General features: G+C 46.2%; 2 protein-coding genes and 1 long non-coding RNA gene across 3 annotated transcripts; 2 read left to right on the top strand and 1 right to left on the bottom strand.

Moving 5' to 3' along the window:
* The first annotated feature begins 1,938 nt into the window (after positions 1-1,938).
* LOC113948531 lies at positions 1,939-4,253 on the top strand. The gene is made up of 3 exons (XR_003528184.1): positions 1,939-2,170; positions 2,314-2,495; positions 3,176-4,253. It is a non-coding gene; the product is annotated as an uncharacterized LOC113948531 (long non-coding RNA).
* Positions 4,254-5,026: 773 nt separating this feature from the next.
* TTPAL (alpha tocopherol transfer protein like) lies at positions 5,027-14,198 on the top strand. Its single transcript, XM_027645895.1, has 5 exons — positions 5,027-5,106; positions 6,152-6,604; positions 7,345-7,538; positions 9,395-9,505; positions 10,263-14,198. The coding sequence occupies exons 2-5, from the start codon at positions 6,166-6,168 to the stop codon at positions 10,536-10,538; spliced, it is 1,020 nt and encodes a 339-aa protein (XP_027501696.1). The 5' UTR covers positions 5,027-5,106; positions 6,152-6,165; the 3' UTR covers positions 10,539-14,198.
* Positions 14,199-14,572: 374 nt separating this feature from the next.
* Positions 14,573-22,650, bottom strand: SERINC3 (serine incorporator 3). The gene is made up of 10 exons (XM_027645894.1): positions 22,556-22,650; positions 21,926-22,087; positions 21,296-21,489; positions 20,521-20,600; positions 19,687-19,824; positions 18,683-18,852; positions 17,866-17,956; positions 17,282-17,459; positions 16,277-16,504; positions 14,573-15,512 (listed from the first exon to the last, which is right to left on the bottom strand). The coding sequence occupies exons 1-10, from the start codon at positions 22,592-22,594 to the stop codon at positions 15,374-15,376; spliced, it is 1,419 nt and encodes a 472-aa protein (XP_027501695.1). The 5' UTR covers positions 22,595-22,650; the 3' UTR covers positions 14,573-15,373.
* Between the last annotated feature and the right edge of the window lie 278 nt (positions 22,651-22,928).

Genomic DNA, 22,928 nt, shown 5'->3' on the forward strand with positions numbered 1-22,928 from the left:
CAACTTCCTTACATTGTTTTTGAACACAAGAGCTTTCTGTGCTTCCAGCTTAGCCTAAGGATGATTTCCTGGAGAGCACTGTCTCCAGCTGCGGAATCTTTTCATGATGTCCAAGCAAAGATTTGTGAAAGTGGTATTTTTAGGTCCTCTGGCCTCTATGAAATACATTCTTTTCATATTCCTTATATAACCTCCATCTGAAAGAGCCAACAGGCTTTGGAGCCTTTCCCACTGCTTTCATATCTCAGTGGGAGCGGAAAAAAAAAAAAAGAATGGCAAACTAGTTTTATGGCCTGCATATCATCTCTGACAAAAGCAACTATTGCTGCTATTAAACTTGCAAGTGCACACACAAGCACAGATAATCATGAACACCAAGAGGCAGCAGGGACGGCTCAGCAACGTGGCACTGCTGAGCCAGGCAGTTCTGTGTGCCAGGCTGGCCAGCTCCCTCCAGGCTGGATGCAAATATCACCAACCAGTTGGGGAACTGAGGCCACACACTGCACAACCCCTTTCCACACAGAAAGGCTGGAGGAGAAATGGTAAGGTATGTTTAAAATCCTTCTCCCCATTCCTAATGGAGGTGTGACCCTGCTGATCATAAACACACCCAGCACCAGGCCAATAAACTGGCAATATACTGCCAGCTTCGTTAGGTGGGAGCAAGCAGGACTGCTTGGCACAAACAAGACTGCAGTCATGACCTGTAGTTCAGTGTCCTGTGTGTGAGAGAAGAGGCTGTTGGGATCAACAGAGTGCTCCCATCTCAAGTCCAGGGGGAGAAGAGCTCTGAGTCTAACCCAGGTCTGGGAAGGAAAGTAGTTTGGGAACTGTATTTCCAAGGCTTACTCTGGCTTTGGACCTGGAATGATGCCAGGCTTGCCTGATCGTGACTGCTTTCAGAGGCCTGAGGCCACCCCTACCTTGGGAGACCAGTTGTGGATGGAGACATGGGTTCACAAACCCCCAGGCTCTGCAGGCCATGCTCCACTCCAGTGTCCCATCTGTCAGGAAGGACACTGATGTGCTGGACCAGATCCAGAGAAGAGCAGCGAGGCTGGTGAAGGGACTGGAGCACAGGTGCTGTGAGGAGAGGCTGAGGGAGCTGGGGGGGCTCAGCCTGGAGAAGAGGAGGCTCAGGGGAGACCTCCTCACTCTCTGCAACTCCCTGACAGGAGGGGGGAGCCAGCTGGGGGTTGGTCTCTTCTCCCAGGCAACCATCGGTAGGACAAGAGGGCTCGGTCTTAAGCTCTGCCAGGGAAGATTTAGGTTGGATATTAGAAAGAAAATCTTTACAGAGAGGGTAATCAGCCATTGGAATGGGCTGCCCAGGGAAGTGGTGGATTCTCCGCTCCTGGAGGTTTTTAAGATGAGACTGGATGTGGCATCAGTGCCATGGGCTGTGAACCATGGTGGTAGTAGATCAAGGGTTGGACTTGATCATCTCGGAGGTCCTTTCCAACCCAGCTGATTCTGTGATTCTATGATTCTATGACTAGTGGCTCTCTGCTGATGCTGAGCTGCCCAAAAGGTTTCTTTAATTTGTGGTGTGGTGTCCAGAGATTCCACCTGCACCCCAAGGACCAGAGCCCCTCCTGGCCTGAACTGCACGTAGATTATCTTTATTACAGGACTGTTATGTTTGCACAGTTTAGTGATTTAATATCAGTTTAAAGCCTTCTCTGTGAGCAACGCTGTTTGAAGTCATGCTCCCTCTTTTCAGCTCAGCTTGCCAAGACTGTAAAACCTTTATTGCTAATGGTGGAAAACCTTAAAGAAGCCAAGATAACTTTCCCAGGCTGGGTATTAAGACTGGGTTCGGATGAGTAAATAAGTGAAGAGTATTACATGGACTTCATTAAATATCAACCAACACCAACAGCCACTCATTTATAACACAACGGCAGGGTGAGGGAGCACCCAGGAGCAGAGCTGGGAAAGGTATGAATCACATGGGATAGGAGAGATGAACATGAGAAGGGCTGGAATTGCCATGGAGCTCCAGGTGTGGCTCCCAAGGTCACAACACAACTCCTGACTGAAGCTCGTGCTAAGACTATAGATTTGGAGCTGATGAAGTGGCAGAGTTGGTGTGGTTCATCTCCTCTCAGCTGGGGAGGGCTCTGGGCACGTGGTGTGTGTGTCCTTCTCCCTTCTGCCACAGCGGGTAAGGACAAAATTCTCCCTCCTAGGAGGGAGAATTTAAATTCAGGCTGCAGCCAGCACATCTCCCGGGACTGTCAGTTCTTGGATGTTTGTTTTTTAGCTTTTACTTCCTTATAGACAGCTCCTGCCTTTACTGGTTTCTAGTCACAGGGTGCCAACACCAGGAAGAGTAAATTACAGAAAGTCTTGCTACAGTTCCTGTGATTTCCTGTGCCAGTATTTTAAAACTCCCCCTACAGCTTGGCTTGGTGTTTGAAACCCCTCTCTTCCATTCACCATCCACTGCTCTTCATGAGTTCAGCACTCCCCACATAAGAAAAACTGAGGTAAGGACCATCCCCAAATTATGTTTCACTTCCAGCCCTTCCTCATTATGAAGTATTCTAACTTCTACTTTCCTTCCTCATTTTCTCTCACCTGCCTAAGACTCTTGCTCTCATTTTAATATCCTTTTTCATATCTCTCAGTGTGATTGCTTCTGATTCTCCCTTGTTTCCTGCCCTTCTTGTTCCCCAAAGCAGAGCTTCCTTCACACGTCACTCCTTTCAAACATCCCTGCTTACTCCTAACACCCTGTTGCAGCAGTCATTAACCAGTCAGGACTGGAACTGTCACCTCCTGCTAAATTTTTCTCCCTTGTTTGAGAGGTGCAAATTCCAAGCTGATTGTGCAACCTGTAGCATCAATTCCCATTTGCAGCTCTAGTATCTACCAGCTCTTTGGTGTTTTGAAGCCTTTTCTCAAACCAGCAATGAGTCAGATCAGGTGATCCAGGAAACTCTGTCATCCCTTCAGCTGTGAGGCCACACATTCATCTCCCCAACACACATCTTCTCCCTCTCTCCAGACTGTTTGTAGCTGCCGGTTTCAGGCTCTTATCTCTCCCCTGGGACTCCAGGGGCTGCTTCTGTCACACTTGTGCTGCAGGAGCTGTTTGAATGGAAACGGGATCAGTGCAAGTTCTCTTGTCCTCCTGAGGTCCCTTCCAACCTCATTTTTCCCACAGTCTGCTGGAGAGGGAATGGAGCAACATCACAAACAGATCCAAACTGGTCCCAGCTTCAGGCACCAGCTTGCCAAGTTGCACCCAGGTCTGGGCTGGACTATCAGCACAGGGTGGAACCAATGCACTCCTCTTCTCTGGAACGTCTCTGTGACACACTCAGTTGGTTTCCATGCTGGCACATCTCTTGCCAGGTGCAGTGCCACTGGAACATTTTCCACTTTGGAAGGGTGAGTCCTTGGGAGAGAAATAAATCAGAGCTCAACCTCTGATGCTACAGAAGGGCCTTGATTCCCGCTGCGGGTTCCTGGGATTCCCGCTCTTTGTCCAACTATCTTTGGCTCCCTCTCCCGGCTGAAAACACGGGTTACAGCCAAGAGAAAAAAGCAGAAACCACCACGCTCCGGGGACCCTCCAACCTGCGGTCCTGTTGCTGACTGGAAGATGCTGAAGCGTTTGCAATCTAACTTTGCATCCCTTGATCAGTGGGGTTAAACATGTTATTTTCCCTTCCCCAGCACTCCCTGTTGAACCCTTTTTAATGCAGCAAGCCTGGGAGCAACCATCTGTTTTATTTTTATTGCAAATTCCACGCAGGGATGTCAGGCATCACCACCTGAACTCCTGTGGGATACGGCTCTCTGCCCTCTGAGAAAGAAAACCAAAGCCAACTACCCCCAAAAATCTCCCTTTATTAACATATAGTCCCTCTGTTGGCGTTTAAATTCAGAATACAGCCAGCACATCTCTTGGGCCCCGCTTCCATCCAGCTGTGCTTGCCTGGCCCCTGCTTTGAGGCTGCCCTACCCTTGGCCAGGTAATTCCACAGTTGCTCTGGCTGACAGGGAGCAGCTCCAGGGCCCGCAGATGGTGCTGTGGCCTCATTCCCGGCTGCCTTTCTCCTCTGTTCCCGGTCTGGGAGGTCACTGGTCTCTCACAGACACCGGCTCAGCCACAGATGGGGACAGTGGGCTGGGAAAGACCCTGGGGAGTGTCAGGTCATCACCTGAGTGCTCCTGCTCTTGAAGGTCAGCTCCGGGGGGGCCTTTTATATACACACATACATATATATGTATATGTATGTATACATATATGTGTAATGTATATAGTATTTATTTATAATACATAATAACATAGCATTATATATAATATATAAATAGTATATAGTGTGTGTATATATATTATATATAAATAGTACATACTATGATATATATGTATGGTATATGTGTTGTATAATATTATGTAAAATACATATTACATATAAATATATATATTATATATAAAAATATATAATATACAAAAAATTGTATATTTTATATATATATGTAAAATATATATTTGTATATAATATATGAATATATATTGTATATTATATATTATATATTATATGTTATATATTATATGTTATATATTATATATATAAATATTATATATTATGTATATACAGGTGTATATGTTATGTATATACACGTAATGTGCACATATATGTATGCATATGTACAGATACATGTATATAATGCACGCATCATATTAAAATACATTATTTTATATTTTTACACATTATTATGTTTATTACACACACAACTGTGCCTTCGCGGCTCGCCGTTCTGCCAGAGGATAAGGTGGGACTAAAGGGCAGAGGTGGCCGCGGGGTTCCCTCACGCTGCGACGGGCAGATGGCAGCGATGGAGGAGAACGCGCATTTTCGGTCCAAGGCCGAACAGGCGGGGATCCGGCGGGAGTTGCTGCTCCCTGAGGGAACCGGGACCGGAACCGGGACCAGGACGAGGACCAAAAGCAGGACCGGGACCAGCACCGGAAGCGGCCCCGCCCCGGGCCCGTCGCGCAGGCGCGGCCGTGACGTCATTTCCGGCGGCCGGAGCCGTTCCGGGGCGGTGGGGCCGGGACACGGCGCTGCTGCTGCGGGAGCTCCGGTACGGGGGGACGGGGGAGCCGGGGCCGTGTGTGGGTAATGCTGGGCAATCCTCGCTCCGCCCGCCGGGACAGGCACCGAGGGCTTGGGTCCTGCCCGTCCTGGGCTGTAACGCGTCCCTGGGAGCGGTCCCGGTGCGCCGGGACCTCCCCGAGGAGCCCGGGGAAGGCGGTGGTGTGGGACAGGGGTTCCCGTGTGACAGCCAGGAGCGCTGTCATGTGCTGTGAGGGGCTGAATGCGAATAGCTCAGCAAAATAAAGGCATACTTTGTCCCCTTCCAGCCCCAGGTCTAGCTACAGGAATTATGCCAGGCTTGCAGCGTTCTAATTTTACGTTGTTCTCTGTCCACCTGTGACTGGATTTGGAAATGCAGCCCCCAGTTCAGAAACGCTGGCATGCTGCTGAAAACTAGATTAAGCCAACCTTAGTACCCATGCAAGTGCTGGCATAAAAGTCTGCAGTTTTCTTAACCTGCTCATCCGGTCTGTGCACCGCAGCCATTTCTTACGTTCCTGAGTGCAGCTCCTCCTGAATTGCTCAAAACGTTCACGTGGGCAGAGATGCTGATCAGTGCCTGTGTTTGCCAGAGGCTCAGGCCTGTTTGGGCTGAGCTGGGAGAGCTGCTCAGAAGAGGGTGTAATTTGGCCAAATGTGAGAATCCTGCCTGACTCTGATGTGTTTGGTTTGCTTTAGTTTCCAACTGAACACAGGAAATAAACATTAAGGTGAATTAAATTCTGTATTTCTGCAATGAAGCTGTGTAATTTTGTATTTCGAGTTTTGGTTGGTTGGTTGGAGAGGTTTCATCCGAGGTAGTTTTCTACCTGCGAGGCAGGATAAAGAGATTAGAGAAACCTGCACTTTCTAATCCTGGTAAGATAATTAAAATGTCTGGACTGTGCATCTGGTTGTAGCGCCGGTTCTTTGAAAGGCAGTGTCCTTAGCAGGGGAACAGAGGGATACAGAACATAATAAATATGCAAATCATCAGTGTGGTTGTTGGTCCGTGGGATCGTTTGTCATGTGCAGCCCTTGGTTTTTGACAGATTCCTGCTGCATTATGTCAGGAGACAGCGACTGCACCAGGACCAGTCCATCGGCAGGGTCTCCATCAGACAACGAGCTCTTGCCGGATCGGCCGAAGTATGTTTGTTCCCTGTCTCCTGATCTCGTTACCAAAGCCCGGGAAGAGCTCCAAGAGAAGCCCGAGTGGAGGCTCCGTGACGTGCAGGCGCTGCGGGACATGGTGTGCAAGGACTACCCCTCCCTGGGGACGTGCCTGGACGATGCTTTCTTGCTGAGATTCCTCAGAGCCAGGAAGTTCGATTACGATCGAGCGCTTCAGCTCCTGGTGAACTACCACACCTGCAGGAGGACCTGGCCCGAGGTGTTCAGTAACTTGAAGCCATCTGCAATAAAGCCTGTCCTGGAGTCAGGCTTTGTCACTGTGCTGCCTCATCGGGACCCGGAGGGACGTCACGTCGTCTGCATCCGCCCAGGTACCGAATCAATGCCTGAATGTCTTTGTTCTCCGTCCTCGAGGTGTGTCTGGGCCAAATACTTGTTCCCTGCTCCCCTGAACAGTGGGGACTTGTGCAGAGCATGTGGGTTCTCTCTGAAATTTGAAAAGCTGCCTTGTGAAGGGACATGCTGGTCGTTAGCCAGCATTATTCCAGTTCCTTTTCCTGTGTCAGCAGTAACTGCAGTCATGTGAAAATGAAAATGCAGTGAGGTGGGTCGATGAAATATCAGACAATTCAAGGAAAACTAACGTATAGTAACTCAAATTGAAGCAGGGCTGCTGGCCTACACTTAGAAGCTTATGATTTGCTTTGACAGTAAGCAGAGAGAGGAGCCTGTGGCTCTGGCTCCCATGTAAATAATCAGCCTTCCGTGTGCTTTTGGTGCTGCCAGGCTTGCTGTAAATTTGTCTTCATTCATTCTCCTCTTTTCCATTTACCTGCTTTCTTTCTGAGCTGAAACTGCTAATGAGCTGTGCTGTGTGGAGAACGGGGTTCTGAAAACCATTGCCTTTGCTCCCTGAAGTAAACATGAGTTGCCATTTCCCTCTTGCTTAAGAAAGGTATATTTCTTAATATACAGTTCCGCTCTGAACTAGAACTGTGGCTATTAGAGACTGGCTTTTAAGAGTCCAGGAGAACTGAAATTCAGTTTTTGGAATGTGTTTTGTTAGCTTATATTTACTCTCCGACTTACCATCCATGTCTTGTAACCTCAGACAGATGGACACCCAGTAATTATCCGATTACTGAGAACATTCGTGCCATATACTTAACGTTAGAAAAACTCATTCAGTCCGAAGAGACCCAGGTGAATGGAATTGTAATCCTGGCAGACTACAAAGGAGTCAGCTTATCTAAGGCGTCTCATTTTGGTCCTTTTGTAGCCAAAAAAGTGATTGGAATTCTTCAGGTAAGACCTGAACTGGTAGGAAAATAAGCTTGTGCATTGTAAATGACTGCTTCTGTGTCTTAAGAGTTCTTGACTGTGTCACCACAAACTTCATCATCTTGGCTTTTGTCAGCAGAGTTAAACATGTCTCAGCCCAACCAGTTTCTCCCACCCTTACTGCCGATTTACCTCACTTGCCCTTTTTTTTCTTTTTTGATTTTTGCATCCCTAAAACTAAATTTGCATTAGAAATGCAAACTTCTGAGCTGGAACAGCAAAAAGCAGTTCTGCTAGGTGGTGGTAAGGAAGAGAGAGAACAGAGAATTACACTTAGAGAGGAGACAGTGAGGAAATGGCTCGTTGTTTAAAAGGTTGCTGTTGGCTGAGATGGAGCCAACTCCTGGGCAAGTGAAGGCTCCAGTTCAAGTGCTGCTGAAAAAGTTTGGCAGAGAGGACTTTTGTATGGGTGTCATTTGAGGAGCTTTTCTATCCATGCCCTGAAGGCAGAGAGGCTTCTCAGCATAGGGATGGCAAAAGAGACAGTAATAAAAAGCATCTCCTCCTTGATGTCTGGAAGGAAAGTGGTGGAGAGCAAGTGTAAACACAGAGGAGTTGGACAAAACAAGGTGAAAGGAGTGAGGGGTAACCTGGCCAAAGTGGCAGGAAGGTCTGATGATTTCCCTTGATGTTGATACAATCTGGGGGGGTGAGATGAGAAAACTTCTCTTGAAGGGGTTCATGCCCTCATTACTTTTGTTCTGGCCTGACTGGTTATGTTCTTAGTTGTATCCATGGGGGGGGTAAGGAAGGATATAGTGAATCAGGGGAGTTTGCAGAGATGAGACCAGTGAGTTTAGGAATGCCTTTATAAGAACTCGCTCCTTTAAAGTATGATCTAAATGTGTCATTTAACTATGAGCCCATATTTAATTTGTACAAATAAAATGATGGATGTTACTAGTGGAGGCTACTCACAGAACAACAGCTGAACTTGGGGAAGGACATAAAGACATGGGTGGTATTTAAATGTGTTGCACCAGCCTTGCTGAGCTGCAGCTCTTGTAAAGAGGAGCTAATTCACTGACCTTGCCAGGGAGAAAAATCCTCCAGCAATGTGTGTTATGTGCTTTTCACTCCAAGCATTGACTGCTTGCTTTGTATAGGTAGAACTGGTTATAAGGGAAAGGAGCTTCACTGTGGCACATGAGACCTTAATTGCTGATCATGAGCTCTTCCCTTTGAAAAATATTTTGGCAAATAAATTTCTCCAGCAGAAACCCCATGATTAACTGTTGTTTTAAACTGTCTTGTATAGGAGATACTGTGTGTGTCCTGCTGGCAGCAGAACCTGTTTGTCTTTTGCAGGTAGTGTTATAGAATAGCTGAAATAGCAGAAAGATTGCAATATTATATTCCTTCTTTACATAAAAACACATTTAGGGTCTCTTGGGCACCATATCTTGTAGTTGGACACAGTGTTGGAAGCAGCTGCTCTGGTGCTGAGTGTGGACCACTTTGTGACTGCATCCTTATCAGGGCTGGGAATACCCAAAGGACAGGGATTTTCTAAGTGTTTCTGTCAAGGGAGATGGAGATCAACATAAGAAATGAAGATTTACTGACAACAGTGTGTTTATTGATGCAGGGTTTTCTTGCCTCTTGACTTTGTTTTTATGCTCATAGATCTCATCTTAAGACTGTTCCCTGTAACAAGTTGCATTTCTGTTGCTGTATTGGTTTATGTTGGTGCCTCAGATTAAAGTTTGGGAGCCAAACTTTAATGGGATGTGCTGGCAGTCAATCTCAGGAGATTTAGGAAAGAGGAAGGTGGCAAATGTTTTTTAAACTGCATTACAAAAATCTTCTTTACCCTTCAGGATGGATTCCCCATTCGAATAAAGGCTGTTAACATAATAAATGAGCCTCGTATATTCAAAGGCATTTTTGCAATCATCAAGCCTTTTCTGAAGGAAAAGATAGCAAACCGGGTAAGGATTTGTGTGATTTTAATGTTAATACTAATGTTTGCAGGTTCCTTGATTGGCCATTCTAGAAAAAATAGTTGTAAAACTTGACAGCTAGAAAAACATTGGTGCCATTTTACTTGATCTAATGGGTCCTTTCTGCTTTAATTTTTAAAAATATGCTGTTGAGAAAATTCTCTGTGAGAGAGAAACTTTGAGCAACTTAACATGGGCATAATATTAATATGGAACTTTAGTACATATGCTCTGTATTCAGGACATAAATTCAATCCCTACAGTTGGATTATTTGGGCCACTAGCACTTCATTTATGAGGTGGTGTCACAGGAAACCTGTGTTGCACCTTCCTTGCTCTTTTCCCTTACTCAAGTGTCCTGTATGGCACAAGTACCCTCTCCACAGGACTGGGTGTGGTTGCCAACGATTAAGGGGTTTTTTTCCATTAAGATGAGTACTTTAAATCCCATGAACAAACTTGGTGATGGGTTGAATTTGGAATCTGAGCACAGACAAATGTCAAGTCTCTGTTGCTGGGAGTTGATCTGCACTAGATGTGAGTTGCCTCAAGACTTCTCTCCCTGGTGTGTCTGACTGCCCCTGCCCACCGTTGTGTGTCAGACAGGGACTGTTGTGTGCCCATAAGGACATCACCCCTAAAATTTGCTCTTTGACTCAGAATAAGCTGGTTAGCTGACTGCTTCACCAATTTGCTGCAGAGTGTTCAATGTGCACTTTTAAAGCCCTTTTGCTTTCTTCTTCAGTTTTTCCTTCATGGCTGTGACCTGAATTCCCTCCATCAGAACATTCCCCCGGTGATCCTTCCCGAAGAGTACGGCGGCACCGCGGGCAAGCTGGACATCTCTGCGTGGAACGAGCTGCTGCTGGCCTCTGAGGAGGACTTCCTGCACGACTTCTCCCAGCTGGTTGTGCCCTGTGACAGCTCCCCCCACGACCTGCTCGTGAGTGGGGATGCCGATGAAAAGCAGTGTGATGATTCTCTGCGGGGCATGAAACCTCAGCTCTATTACTGCTACTGAGAAACCAGGGCAGGGGGGTCTGCCAGCAGTTCAGGTCTGCTCTCATAGGTGATGTTGGGAACTCTGCCTTACTCCTAAACCTGCAGTTTAGGGACAGACTGCTGAGGCACTTTACACTGTAGAACCAAAGGAAGCTGGAGAGGGCACAATGGGGGCAGGGCAGAGTTCGGGGAGAATAAAAGCAAAGAGCACAAGTTCTGTAGAAGACTTGAGGCTCATCAGCCTCCGTGTGAATGGTGCAAATGGCCTGTTCTTTCTAATGATAAAGGGAAAAAAATATTGCAGGATCATAAGCTTGATATTTTCTTATCCCCTCCCCACATGGGCGAAAAGTGACAACGATGATTTACTAACTTTGTGATCATCTGATCCCTTCCCCTTCTGCAAACACCAGTAATTCAAGAAAAGAAAATGGCTTGTGAACCCTGCAAAACACAGTTCTGTAGTGAAGATTGCATAAACCCATGAAAGTCTTACCTTGGCCTGTCCTCTGTCACATGGTTCAGATTGTGAGTTGGCGTTTCTGAAATATCTCAGTGAATATTTGGCTCAAATTAATACAGAACAAAACTTATTCACAAATACCCCTATGGAGAACATCTCCAAAACTTCCTCACTGTAGGAGGAACTGTGACTGGTGGATTAACTACTACAACATCTATACCATGTTTGCACAACAGGTGCAATCTTCACTTTCAGAAAGCAGGAAGTTTTTCAGATAAGTCCTTTTGACTAGACAACAGCTTCAAATAATGAGGTTCAGGACCAAATAAAAAAAAGCTGTGTCAGGCACCTTCCCACATTGTCAATTCTTTTCTGGTTGTGATGAGGAATTGGGTAAGTACCTCCTCATACCCAGAATTCATGAGGAGGCTTTGTAGCAGTTGGCATGTGATGTATAGAAGGCAATACTTCACTGTAAGACAGCAAGGTGCTGCTTTAGCTTGTTACTTTGGGTTGAATTTGAGTTTAAGTCTGTGAAACCAAATGCAGACAGGCTTTTTAAAAGCACATTCCTAAATTTCCTGATATTGTAGCATTCTGTTCACTGTGCTTGTTGGCTCTTTTGTGAAATGTTACAAGTTTGTTTTTTTTAAACTGTGTTAACCTCTTTTGTCTTTGGTTGTCATGTTCCTGTATGAAGTTAGACTTGAGTCATCTCTGTGATATTTACTCATTGCTTGTATGCCTGTGCTTCTAGGTCTTTGTCTAGAGACAGAACTAAGACTCCAGTGTCAAACCAGGGTAAGATACTGATGTCTAAATAAGCTGTTCCCACTCCCCAAGCTCTTTTTGTTTAATGGTCTTGACTTAGAACTTAACTCTCAGCACACTCTTTGCACACGTTTTTCTGCACTATAGTGGTGTGGAGATGGGAACCTCACTAGGACCAGGAAAGTACACCCTGTCACTTCAAGGTGAGATATTTCACTATTTGGTGGAAAAGAATATCCCTTCTAATTGGGGACTTACTTCTAGAGCACTTTCTCTGGATGAAATCTTGATTTAGTGCCAAATGGGATTATAGGCACCAGTGATGTTTCTGTAAATATAAACCTAAAGCATCTTGAGGATCTCAGACATACATTTTTCAAAGTGCCAAACTCTGTTTTGGATGTCTTTCTTCCTCTCAGTCCCCCTACAGCATGACTGCATTGCCAAAAAGAGACAACTCTACCACTGTAACAACTTCCTGACCTGGCAGCAGATCTCACCCTGGAACGAGGGGGTAGCAAATGCCATTCCTGTCATCCAGGCTTTATAAAAAGAGACTGGGTCTTAAAAAGAGGTAAAACCATGAAGCTTTTTTTTTCCTGGGTGGCAGTTCAGAATCTGTGGAAGCAGAGGACTCATCACCTGAACAGTTTTAGATTAAAGGTGGGAAGAGAGTCATTTTCCTTGGTGAAAGCATCTGATTTTTCTTACCTTTGTCAGTCAATTGTAACTCCTCTTTGATAGCTATTACCTTTAGTGTAGAGATAAAAACCCAAACTACCATTTTCATCTACTTGAACTAAGGTGAAAGAGTACTGCTAGCCACCTCCTCCTCTGTGACCAGAATGCTCTGTGTGTTTTGTAGAGATTAAATCAGATTTTTGCCTCACAAGGCAGTAACACACAGGACTTAGGGCAGGTCAGTGGCTGCCCAGGCTGCTGAACTGCCAGAACAGAGAGGATGGTGTTTTTTTGTTGCTCTGCTGCCTCCTAATTCCAGTCACAATGTACAACTAAAAAAAAAAATAAATAGGATGGGCCATTTTTCCTGGAGATGAAGGCCTGACTGACAGTGGTGCTGCAGGGTTGGAAGTGGTTGTATTTCAGCAGTTAACTGTAGGAACAGCTGCTTTGAGCCCCTTATGGAACTACTAGAGAGGGAGTTGCAATACTCAAAATCCAGTGTCCTTCAGAAAGAAAGGAATCTAGTGGTGTTCAGCAGAAGGCTGAGGAACCTCCACAAAACCCACCCCCTTTTCCAGGCTTTTGGATTCTCCTGCATGCCTTAAATAGCAGGCAGCCTAGATCCATCTCACCCTCTTCTTTCCTCTGCTCACAGAGAAACTAAGAATAAATAACATGATTTAAACATAATAGATAAGGCCCCGTGGTTGTGCTGGCTTTGGGTGGGGCAGAGTTATTTTCTTCACAGGAGCCACTCTGGTGCTGTGAGAGGCAGCAGCCCTGTGGTCCTTGGTTGCTGGCTGGAGTTAAACCCCCCCAGTTATCAATGCTGAAAACTGCCAGTCTTGTGCCTCCAGAAATTATTTCCCTTAAAGCTGCCTGCTGGGCAGTTATGTCAGGATGCTTGAGCTAAGCCAGGCTTACCTTTAGCAAGCATCTGTTATTTCCAATTTGCTCTTTCTTGGCTTTAGAACTCAGACAAAAGTTGCAGCTCCACTGAGCTGTGTTTCTAACCCTGAACTGTCTCGAAAACCAGGCTCACAGAAAGCACAGCTCTGTGTTCTGTGCACCTGGCTACAGAGCTGACAATGTTCTTTGAGCTTTAGCACTTACTAGCAAAGAAATCAGTTTGTTCCCAGAATTTCTTGTGTCAGCATTTGGAAAAATAAACGTTTGTGTTTTAAATATAAACACAACTCTCCTTATATTTAAGAGAATAGCTAGGAAATGCTTACAGGCTGGGGGTGGTTTTTGCTTGGGGTTTGTTGTTTGGTTTTTTTTTTTTTCTTACAGCACTACAACCAATCTTTTTGCCACTTGAAATAACTTTGTTTCCAGAGGTTATATGCCTTGCCCAGTACATAAGCCATCCCTGACAAATCCAAGACATAATAAGGGAATATACTTGAACTTCATTGGCATTGGGTGGGACAAAAGGTAGCTGCAAACTGTACATTAAAGTACTTGAATTTATATATTGCAAACGGGTGTTAAGAGCCCTGAGGTATTTTCAGGAACTGGCTTAAGTATTGTTTTTGTTAAATCTCATTTTGGCATGAGTTAAATTGTAATGTTACTCAAACTAGTAATTTTGCCTTCTGTTGTATGTGGGCCTAGAGGTGTTGGGTGGTTAAGTGTACATCTTATTTTGACAAAATTTATTTTTATATTGCATTTTATAAAATGAAGTCGTCAAAAATGTGTAATTTTATGATGCATGACTGGGTAATTGTAACAGCTGCTAATTTGATATTTTCAATATGTTTGCCTTGTGTCATGTTGGGATACTTTACTGTAAAAAGTCAACAGCAACACACAAGTTTCACACTGAACACACAGTTGCAACTGAGTATAATCACCACAGCACTGAGTTAGCAAAAGGTGTTGCTTTCTACTGCAGAACTGAAGTTTACTTGAACAACTGTACCTGAGCCATTTAAGGGATGGGATTTGACATTCAGAGAATCACATGGAAGGTGCTGTTTGTTCCAAAAGAAATATTTTATGATTTACTTACTTGCTGCATGGAGAAAACACCCAGTGCCATCCCACTGGCCACTGCAGCAGCTGATCACTGGGTGTGGTATTTTCCACTGGAGAATTAACTGCTGCTTAACAATTAACAACTGGGCCACTTTCAGTAGTTAGTCTGCTTTATTCAAATGAGTTTACAGTGCAAATGCCTTAGTGCCAATAATAATAATGTCATGTACAACATTTTTGTAAGCCTATCAGACAAGTCAAATTAACCAATCATTAAGCTCTATTTTTCCAACATAATCATAAAGTTGATTTGAGCTACTGATGCACTTACCACTCTAATTGACAAACATACTAAAAAACAAGTAACCATAGAAGTTGCCCCTTAGAAAGGGCAAGTTTGTTCTTAAAAAGAATTAATCAGTTTTTCAACCTCTGAGTTCTGTTCTTTCAGTGAGGAACGAAGAGCTTTTTTTTTTTTTTTGCCACAACAAAAAGTTAAGTAATTTAAATAGTTTTTCTTTAAATAAATTTTTGCAGTGGAATGTAGAAATCAAGCAGCATGGCTTACACTTCCAGATACTGAAGCATTAGCATACTAGTGCATTATGCTGAATATAAGTGTTCTTTAAAATATATTACTTCATATTTAGCTAAATGTTACTTCTATTCAACAGAAGGTTGTGGCTACTGGACAGAACAGATAATTTCTTTTGTGCTTTAACAGCACAGCTGTAGTGAATTTTAAAAATGCAGTAACAACCCTGATGAAGGTTAAAATAGAAAGATAACTGATGATAATTTTGGTGCTGCATCAAGCTTTATGCAATATATAACTTTCTATCCAACTGCATATTAATATCAACGTAAGAAACAGTAACTAAAGCAATAAATGAACATTTTGGCTTTCAGCAAAAGAGTTCCTCACTTTTGTAAGCTCAGACAGGTGCAGCAAGTTAACTGAAGTCTCTATTAGTAAGGACAAGAGGAGCCACTAAGGTCCAGAGATAGAGAAGCAGACAAACCCAGCTGGAGGTTATCTTCACCCACACGGCCGGCCACTTGCTTGTCATTGTCTTGAAATCTGCATCAGGGCTGAAAAAGAAAAGAAGTCAATTAGTAGACAGAGAAAGCACTTCCCACTGTTCCATAGCTCTCTGTGAATCTGAAGTTTGGGCAATCATTTGGGACACTCCAGTGCAAAAACCTTTGTGAGAACAAAGTGAGACAACTAAACCAGCAATTTCCTGTGGCTCCTTCACAGGCCTCTTGTTCTTGGGAGCCAGTTGTCAAACCTGCTTGCCCATGCTGATGTGCTGCTCTTCAAGGCAACACCTGCATGAGCTGAGCAATAGACCCCTGATGGCTGCTGCTCTCTAAGTGTATTTGCTGATTTATACCATGTGCCAGTCCTGGGGAAGGTGGTTATGAGCTGCAGCAGCAGAGGGTATGTCCAAGTGTTTCCAACAGATGTAGGAAATGACATCTCTGATGCACAGCACGTGTGGCTGTCCCTGCACATCCTTCCCAGGGTGAAGAGCCAGCAACATCAGGCTGGCCTCTGACAAACTTCCCAGGAGGCCTCCTGGAGCCAGTTTCATGTGTATCCTTCCTGCTACTTGCTCATCTGAAGGATGGCAGCCCCACTGTGCCCTTGCAGTCCCCCGGAACCACAGCTGCTGTTTGTGCCTTTTTACACCTTCATTCAGTTACACAAAACTGAGAAGGCACAACTCCAATGAGCTGGCACAGGGACAGCACTTGAAGGAGCTTGGCAGGATCAGCCTACAGGGCAGGAGTCTCCTACCCACCTGGGAACACTGGCTGGCACATACAATCACTTTCTATCTTGCTCCTACCTGTACCAGTTGGTGAGTGTCATCATGATGTACAGAGAGGCAAGAAAGAGCATGAAGTGGAAGAAGGTGTAGCTGTACTGAACACCCTCCTTCTCGTTGTCCGTGACACGGCGCACGTCTCCCTCCTCCGCAGCCCCGCTCCCCGTCCCCAGGGTCTCCTCCAGGATGGCAGTGTCACTCCCAGACAGGGTCAGCTTGTTCACCTGGCTGTTACTGGAAGAGCGGATGCTGCAGTGGAACAAGAGAGCCGTGGTGAGAAACCCCTTTGGCTGTTTGCTAACACAGCAACAGAGCACACGGAATGTCTGCGAGCAGCAAACGGGATTTTTTTTAAATCCATCTGGAAAAATAAGGGAGCTCCTCAAAGAAAACTCTTCTCATCCAAGCTTCTGTTAACCTAAGTAAACAGCAATCCTAGTCCAGATCATAGAATTGCCTGGGCTGGAAGGGACCTTAAAGATCTAGTTCCAAGCCCCCTGCTGTGGGCAGGGATACCTTTCACTAGACCAGGTTGCTCAGAGCTCCATCCACCCTGGCCTTGAACAATTCCAGGACAACCTGTTCCAGGGTCTTACCCCCAGTGAAAAATTTCTTCCTAATATATAATCTAAACCTACTCTCAGTTGATGCCATTCCTCCTTGTCCTGTCACTACATGTCTTGCAAATAGTCTCTATCTTTCTTGTACCTCCCCTCAGGTACTGGAAGGCTGCAATTAGGCCACCCCTAAGCTGCCTCTTTTCCTGGCTAAACAGTCCCCATTCTCCCAGGCTTTCCTTGTAGGAATGGTGCTCCATCCCTCTAATCATCCTGTAACACATGTTCTGTTGTCTGGATTGGGGCTGATAAAGCCTCTCCTCCTCCACAAAGCTGAACACAGGTTTAGGGGCTGAGACAGCAGCTGGATGTGAATAAATGCAGGTACATTTTGCAGTAGACCCAGGCTCTAACAAAAGAGGCAGACAAATCCCAACTATTTATCACTGGATAGCAGTGCAGATCCTACCTGGAATACAAGAGGCAAAGGACAAAGATAACCAGTCCAACAACACTCTGGGCATCCCACCACTGCAGGGACTTGGGCGGAGCAGGAGTGGCAGGTGGGACAGTGGCATTGGCTGGAGCAGCTGTGGGTGCAGCTATCTGGGTGATGATGTTCAGCAAACTTGGGTTACAGTTTCTTTCTGAAAGGGATTTCAAGGCAGATTAGAGAAATGAGCTTTGCCAGCACTTAACTAAGAAAAGATGACAGGTAAGCTTGCAACTTCTCATTCCCTTTAACTGCTGATCTCTTCTGTTCTCCAGAGGCAGAAATGGCCTGGAACATTTTTCCTTCCTACGAGCTGGGCAAGGGTGTAATAAATAAATAAATATATAAAATCAGAATGCCCTAACACTGGTTTATTTCCCTCACAAATACCCCAGTTTAGTTCTGCAAAAAGGCAGTCTGATGGTTTCAGTAAGGTCAGCTTTCCAGCCTTGCTGAATTTCATCTAGACAGGTCAGCAATCCCCACACTGTGATCTGTAACAGCCATCAGCAGCTTCTGCTTTCACACCAACACATGACTTGAGACTGTGTGTGGCTTACCAGGCTCGTTGGACATGGCTGCCCAGGTGAGGTACATGGTGTAGAGTGTGATGACAGAGGACTGGAGGAGCCCAGAGCGAGGCTGATGTTCCTGTTCCAAAACAGAAGAGCAAGCCAAGGTCAGAAGGGCAAGTTTTACCTGGGGTTGGATAGTTTTACCCTGCTGCCACAGAGTCAGCAGTTACTAGCATGAAAAAACTTTGTTTTAGAAATGCATTGGGCTTTGCTCTGTGTTCAAAAGACTGGGAGAAACTCCTTAGTCATGTAACTTATGCAGGAAGCCACTCAAGCATGGAAGGAATAAACAAACCAAATCGTTTCTCTGTGGCCAATACTCTGTTATGGATTCTCACTGAGCTAATCCCAGCTTTTTAACCAATTTTGTAGATGTCAACCTAGCATGTGACTTGAGCAATACCAGTTCAGAATCAAGTAATGTGCAAGTGTCCTCTTGTATTAAACAAGCTTACCCATAATTTCAAAGCCACAGTACTAAGCCAATAAATCTCCAGCTTATTTTGCTGCTCCCTAACAGGTTTCTCTGTTCTGCCAGAACCTTCACCACTACAAGCATGTTAGCAGCCCTCCACATGGAAACAAAGTCCAAAACTATGTTAGCTAAAAAAAGCCTCTCTTCAGAAAACATGTCACTACGTAGTGCATTGGTTTCAGAGCAAGGTATTTTTTTTTAAAGTTCCTAGCTAGCATAGCTATTGTAGCCACATTTTAAAGTTCTTATGTCTGACTGAATTGGTACTACATCATTTCCACTTCTGTGCTCTGTATGTTAGAAGAAAATACCAGAGAAAAATAATACCTGAACTTTTGGAAGGATAGAAACGATGGAGACAGCAATGCACAGGATCATGTTAAAGCTTATGAAGAACTTGTTCTCAGTGCAGTCATCAGGCTTCGTGTAGAAAACGTAGAAGAGAACAACAAACACCAGGGACAAGGCGTAGAACAAGCTTGTACAGGACAGGAGAGCTGCAATTGTTACAACACAGTGCAGTTTTAACAGTACATCTGAAGTGATTCAATGTCCAGCTACCACTGCAACCAGACAGTCCTCACTTGGCAGGCTGGGCCAGAAAACTAAAGTAGCACAATGCGTTTTTATTAGGTATGGCTGAATTTTTGCTTGGGCTCACTAAGTGGTGTAGCTCAGAGGAAAGCCAGTGCTGCCATCAGGGGAGTAAGGCTTGCCTTCCAGGATCAGTTTTAATTAGTTTAACTGATGTCAAGCCACAGTGACAAAATGAGAGTATGTTTTGCACACTTCTCACGGGCATTTATCAGCCCTGAATTCCTCCTCCTATGCTAGAGGCCACCCATTTTCCTTTCCCCTCTGTTATGTTCTTTGTAAGAAGCTACAAAATGCTGTTGCAGCATTCTTAGCTGTGTGCAAAGAACCACAACAATTAGCACTTTGTAATTAGTGGCCAGCTGGGGAGCACGTGCCAAGGCACACTTGGTGTGGCTCTGCAGCCACTGCCAGACACAACTGAGCTCCTGGGGACCAGGGCAGGGGGGTGGCAAAGTTTAGATTCGAAGAGAACCAGGCTCTGAGCTCTGCACTCGCACTGCAAACCAGGCAAGGGTGTTTATTAGCACTGCCAGACCTGCTGATCACAAGGCTAAAATATTCTGCATTTTATTGAACGAGAAAAAGGCAACTCTGCAGCTATTAATTCCATGTGTTTGCAGCAGTGACTCAAGGAGACTGTGGAGTGTAAGTGTAGGTACATCTACAAACTAATAAATGATGTTCTCAGAGCACTGGCCAGCAGAAACAAATCCTTCACAGGTTCAGATTCCTACCTGCATACCAGCATTTAGCATTTCCCTCATCCATTCTATCAACCCAGCTCTCATTCCAGGAGTGAGCAAAGTCCACAAGAAGCACCAACTGGATAAGAATGAAGAAGAAGGCTCCAGAAACACCAATCCAAAACCAAGCTACAAAAGGGAGCAAGGAAAACAGGGTTAGCTTCCATCATTTGCATGTTACCTCAGTTTAAAAAATTAAAAGCCCCTCATTATACTGCAGACAAATAATGAAAAACTCTGAAAGTGTATTTAGAAATGCAGATGCTGTTAATCACTCTGCAGAAGTGTGCAAGGAGCCCCAGCTATTCAAGGCTGCAGCTGATCCTGGTCAAGCTGAGCATGGGAACACTTAGCCCAGCATGTTTTAAGAATGAATGCAACATCTAACACACCATAAATTTGTGTACATAAGTGCCATCAGGCCACGTTTCTTTAAGGGTGAACAACCCTTTAAAGTTGCTGTGATGTGAACAGACAGTAAAAGTTTCTCACACAGATTTTTCAGACTCTGGGGAAGTATTTAGCACTGGTCAGTGTTCTGAGCTGCCTCCAGTCTAGGTCGTGTCAGAAGACTTGGCCCAGTAACGACTATCTCATGGAGTACAAAATTATTAATACTCAAAACCTAGGCAGGTGAAAAGAGATTCCTGATTGCTATAACTTCAGCTGGTCACTAAAATACTGGATGAACTCAGATACTCTAAGGAAGTTGGGCAGAAACTGCATCTCCTGCAAGAGAACTGTCACTATTAGAACTGTAGCCTGGTAAGTCTGTGAAAAGGTTTGAGTTTACTCATCAGAACCCACAGTGAGTATTAACTGTACCTCTTGTGAAAGGCCCTTCAGGGATGTAAAATGCTCCAACCATGATGGCCACAATGGCAGCTATTTTGAAGAACCAGAACCTTTAAAAGAAGACAGAAGTTGTAAATACTGGTCTTAATCTGTACACAGTAGTCATGTGCTACATGATCTGCAAGCAGCTTGGTCCTGCTCCAGCCAGGGATTTGGAGCACATGATCCTGTTGACCAGAGAGGCTGAGGTTGTGGAATCCCCACCCCTGGAGGTGTTCAAGGCCAGGCTGGACGGGGCTCTGAGAAACTCTGTCTAGTGGAAAGTGTCCCTGGCCACGACAGGGGTTTGGAATGAGATGAGATTTAAGGTCCCTTCCAACCTGATGCATTCTATGCTCTCCAAACATCCCTTTCCAATTAAATGACTCTATGATGATTAAGTCATCTAGCCCAGAACTAACCTACTTAGATCAGGAAATCAGGGATTGGAAATCAGGAAGCAGTTTCTGCTGGCTGAGTCAGACAGTGAGTGACCCAGTGAGTGTCACAGGCAATCTCACATCTCTGTGGAAACACAGAGGGGTGCCCAGAGCACTGCCCTTTTGGTTACCCCACCTCAGAGCAGGACACTCAATCAGTACACTGAGCATCTGACATGAACAGGAAGCTTTTTGGGAGACCAAAGCACTACTCTGTGTTCAGCCCAAAAGAAACTCGAGGCTGCCAAAAACCAACCTGCCACCATGTTCAGAAAGGACACAGGAGTGGGGAATAACCTGGCAGCCCAGGCAGCTCACACACATACCCGTTGTGTATCGAGGCTCTGGGGTCGTTACTTGTTTTCACCTCTATCATGAGCAGGGAGAGGAGGAAGAAGAACACAGCCATGGCAAAGCTGACACGATAGACAGCTCTGTACCCCACAAACACATCGCAGCTGACAAACCCCTCCAGGTGGGGCATCCGGGTGTGAAGCCCCTCATCACAAAATCCAGGGATCTGGAGGAAGACACATTTAGTAGTGAGTTCACGGCTGCATTTGTAAATACCTTCTTTAAGCCCTGTAACAGGCAAAGCTTTCAGTCAACTGCCTGCTGGGAGATCTGAGAACAAAAGGCCTCGTGCTCAGACCTCATTATCATCTGGCTTTCCCCAGGTCAGCACTTTTCATCCAGGAAGATTAAGATACCACAGCAGCAGGCTCCTTATAACAACTGACCACCTCCAGGCTGGTCAGGTTTCAGAGACCAGGCACGTACCAAAAAAGGCACATTCACTGAATTTGCTGTTTCAGCTGGAAGTCTCTTAACTCGGGGAACAAGGGCACTTGGGTGTTTATGCCTCTCACATAACCCACTGCACGTAAAGAAAATCAATAGCCACTGGCACAATAATGGCTTTTCAAACGGTCAGAACGAGGTTTTACCCTCCCTACCTTTTTCAGCTGCTCTTCCATGCCTGGTGCCAGCATGATGCAGGCAAGCACAGTGCTGAGGAGGAGGAGGAAGGCATAGATAAGACGTGTCACTGTCGAATTCTTGCTGTTGGGACAACATCGGCACAGCAAACACGAGGCACCGCTGCACAGACAGGGAATCTGAAGGGCAGAGACAGAAATAGCAAGGGCATTTTCCTCGCAGCTGACACAGGGGCGACCGGCGACGCCCAGAGGAAAGCCCGAGCTCCATTTGGAGACACTCCACTCCCGGATCGCACCGATAAACCGCTAATCGGCGCTTCTGACGGACAGTGTGTTTGCGAACACCCGCAGATAACCCTGTTTATCGCCCCGGGCTGCCCTTGGGCGGGCCCCGTCCACCACCGGCCCGGCCCGGCCCAGGGAAGGAGCGGGATCGCTCCAGCCGGGCCCCGCTCTGCCCCGAGGGGCCGGGATCGCCCCGGCTGCGGCGGGGCCGCCATGGTGGCTCAGGCCGCGCTAGGGTACACAGGGCGGTCACCGGCCCCGCCGGAGGCACCGCTCCGGGCCGGGCGCGCTCGCCGGGGTGTCGGGGGAGGCTCGGGGTGGGAAGGGGAGGTTTCGGGGGCAGGGGAGCCCCGCACTCACCCAGCTGGCGAGGGAACAGACCCCCAGCACGGCCCCCATGGCGCCGCCGCCGCAGCTTCCGGCTTCCGCCCACACCCCGCGGCCTCAGGGGGCGGGGCCAGCCGGGCGCCGCCGCCGCCGCTCATTGGCTGTCGCCCCGCTAGGGGGTGCCTACCCGCCAATGAGACGGCGAGACGGTGGCGAAGGGCGGGGGAGGGCAGATGTTGTTTACCAATACTGCTTCCGCCTTCGCCGAGCGGAGACGGGGCGCTGATTGGTGCAGAGGCCGGGAGCGGGCGGTTACTCCTTCAAGGCAGCCAATGAGCGGGGCTGATTGGCAGCCCCGACAGCCAATCCGGATCTCCCTCTCCCTGCGGCCGCTGGGGGCGCTCGG

The sequence above is a fragment of the Corapipo altera genome, unplaced genomic scaffold, assembly GCF_003945725.1.
Source record: "Corapipo altera isolate COAL_440 unplaced genomic scaffold, ASM394572v1 64, whole genome shotgun sequence".
NCBI classification, from domain to species: domain Eukaryota; kingdom Metazoa; phylum Chordata; class Aves; order Passeriformes; family Pipridae; genus Corapipo; species Corapipo altera.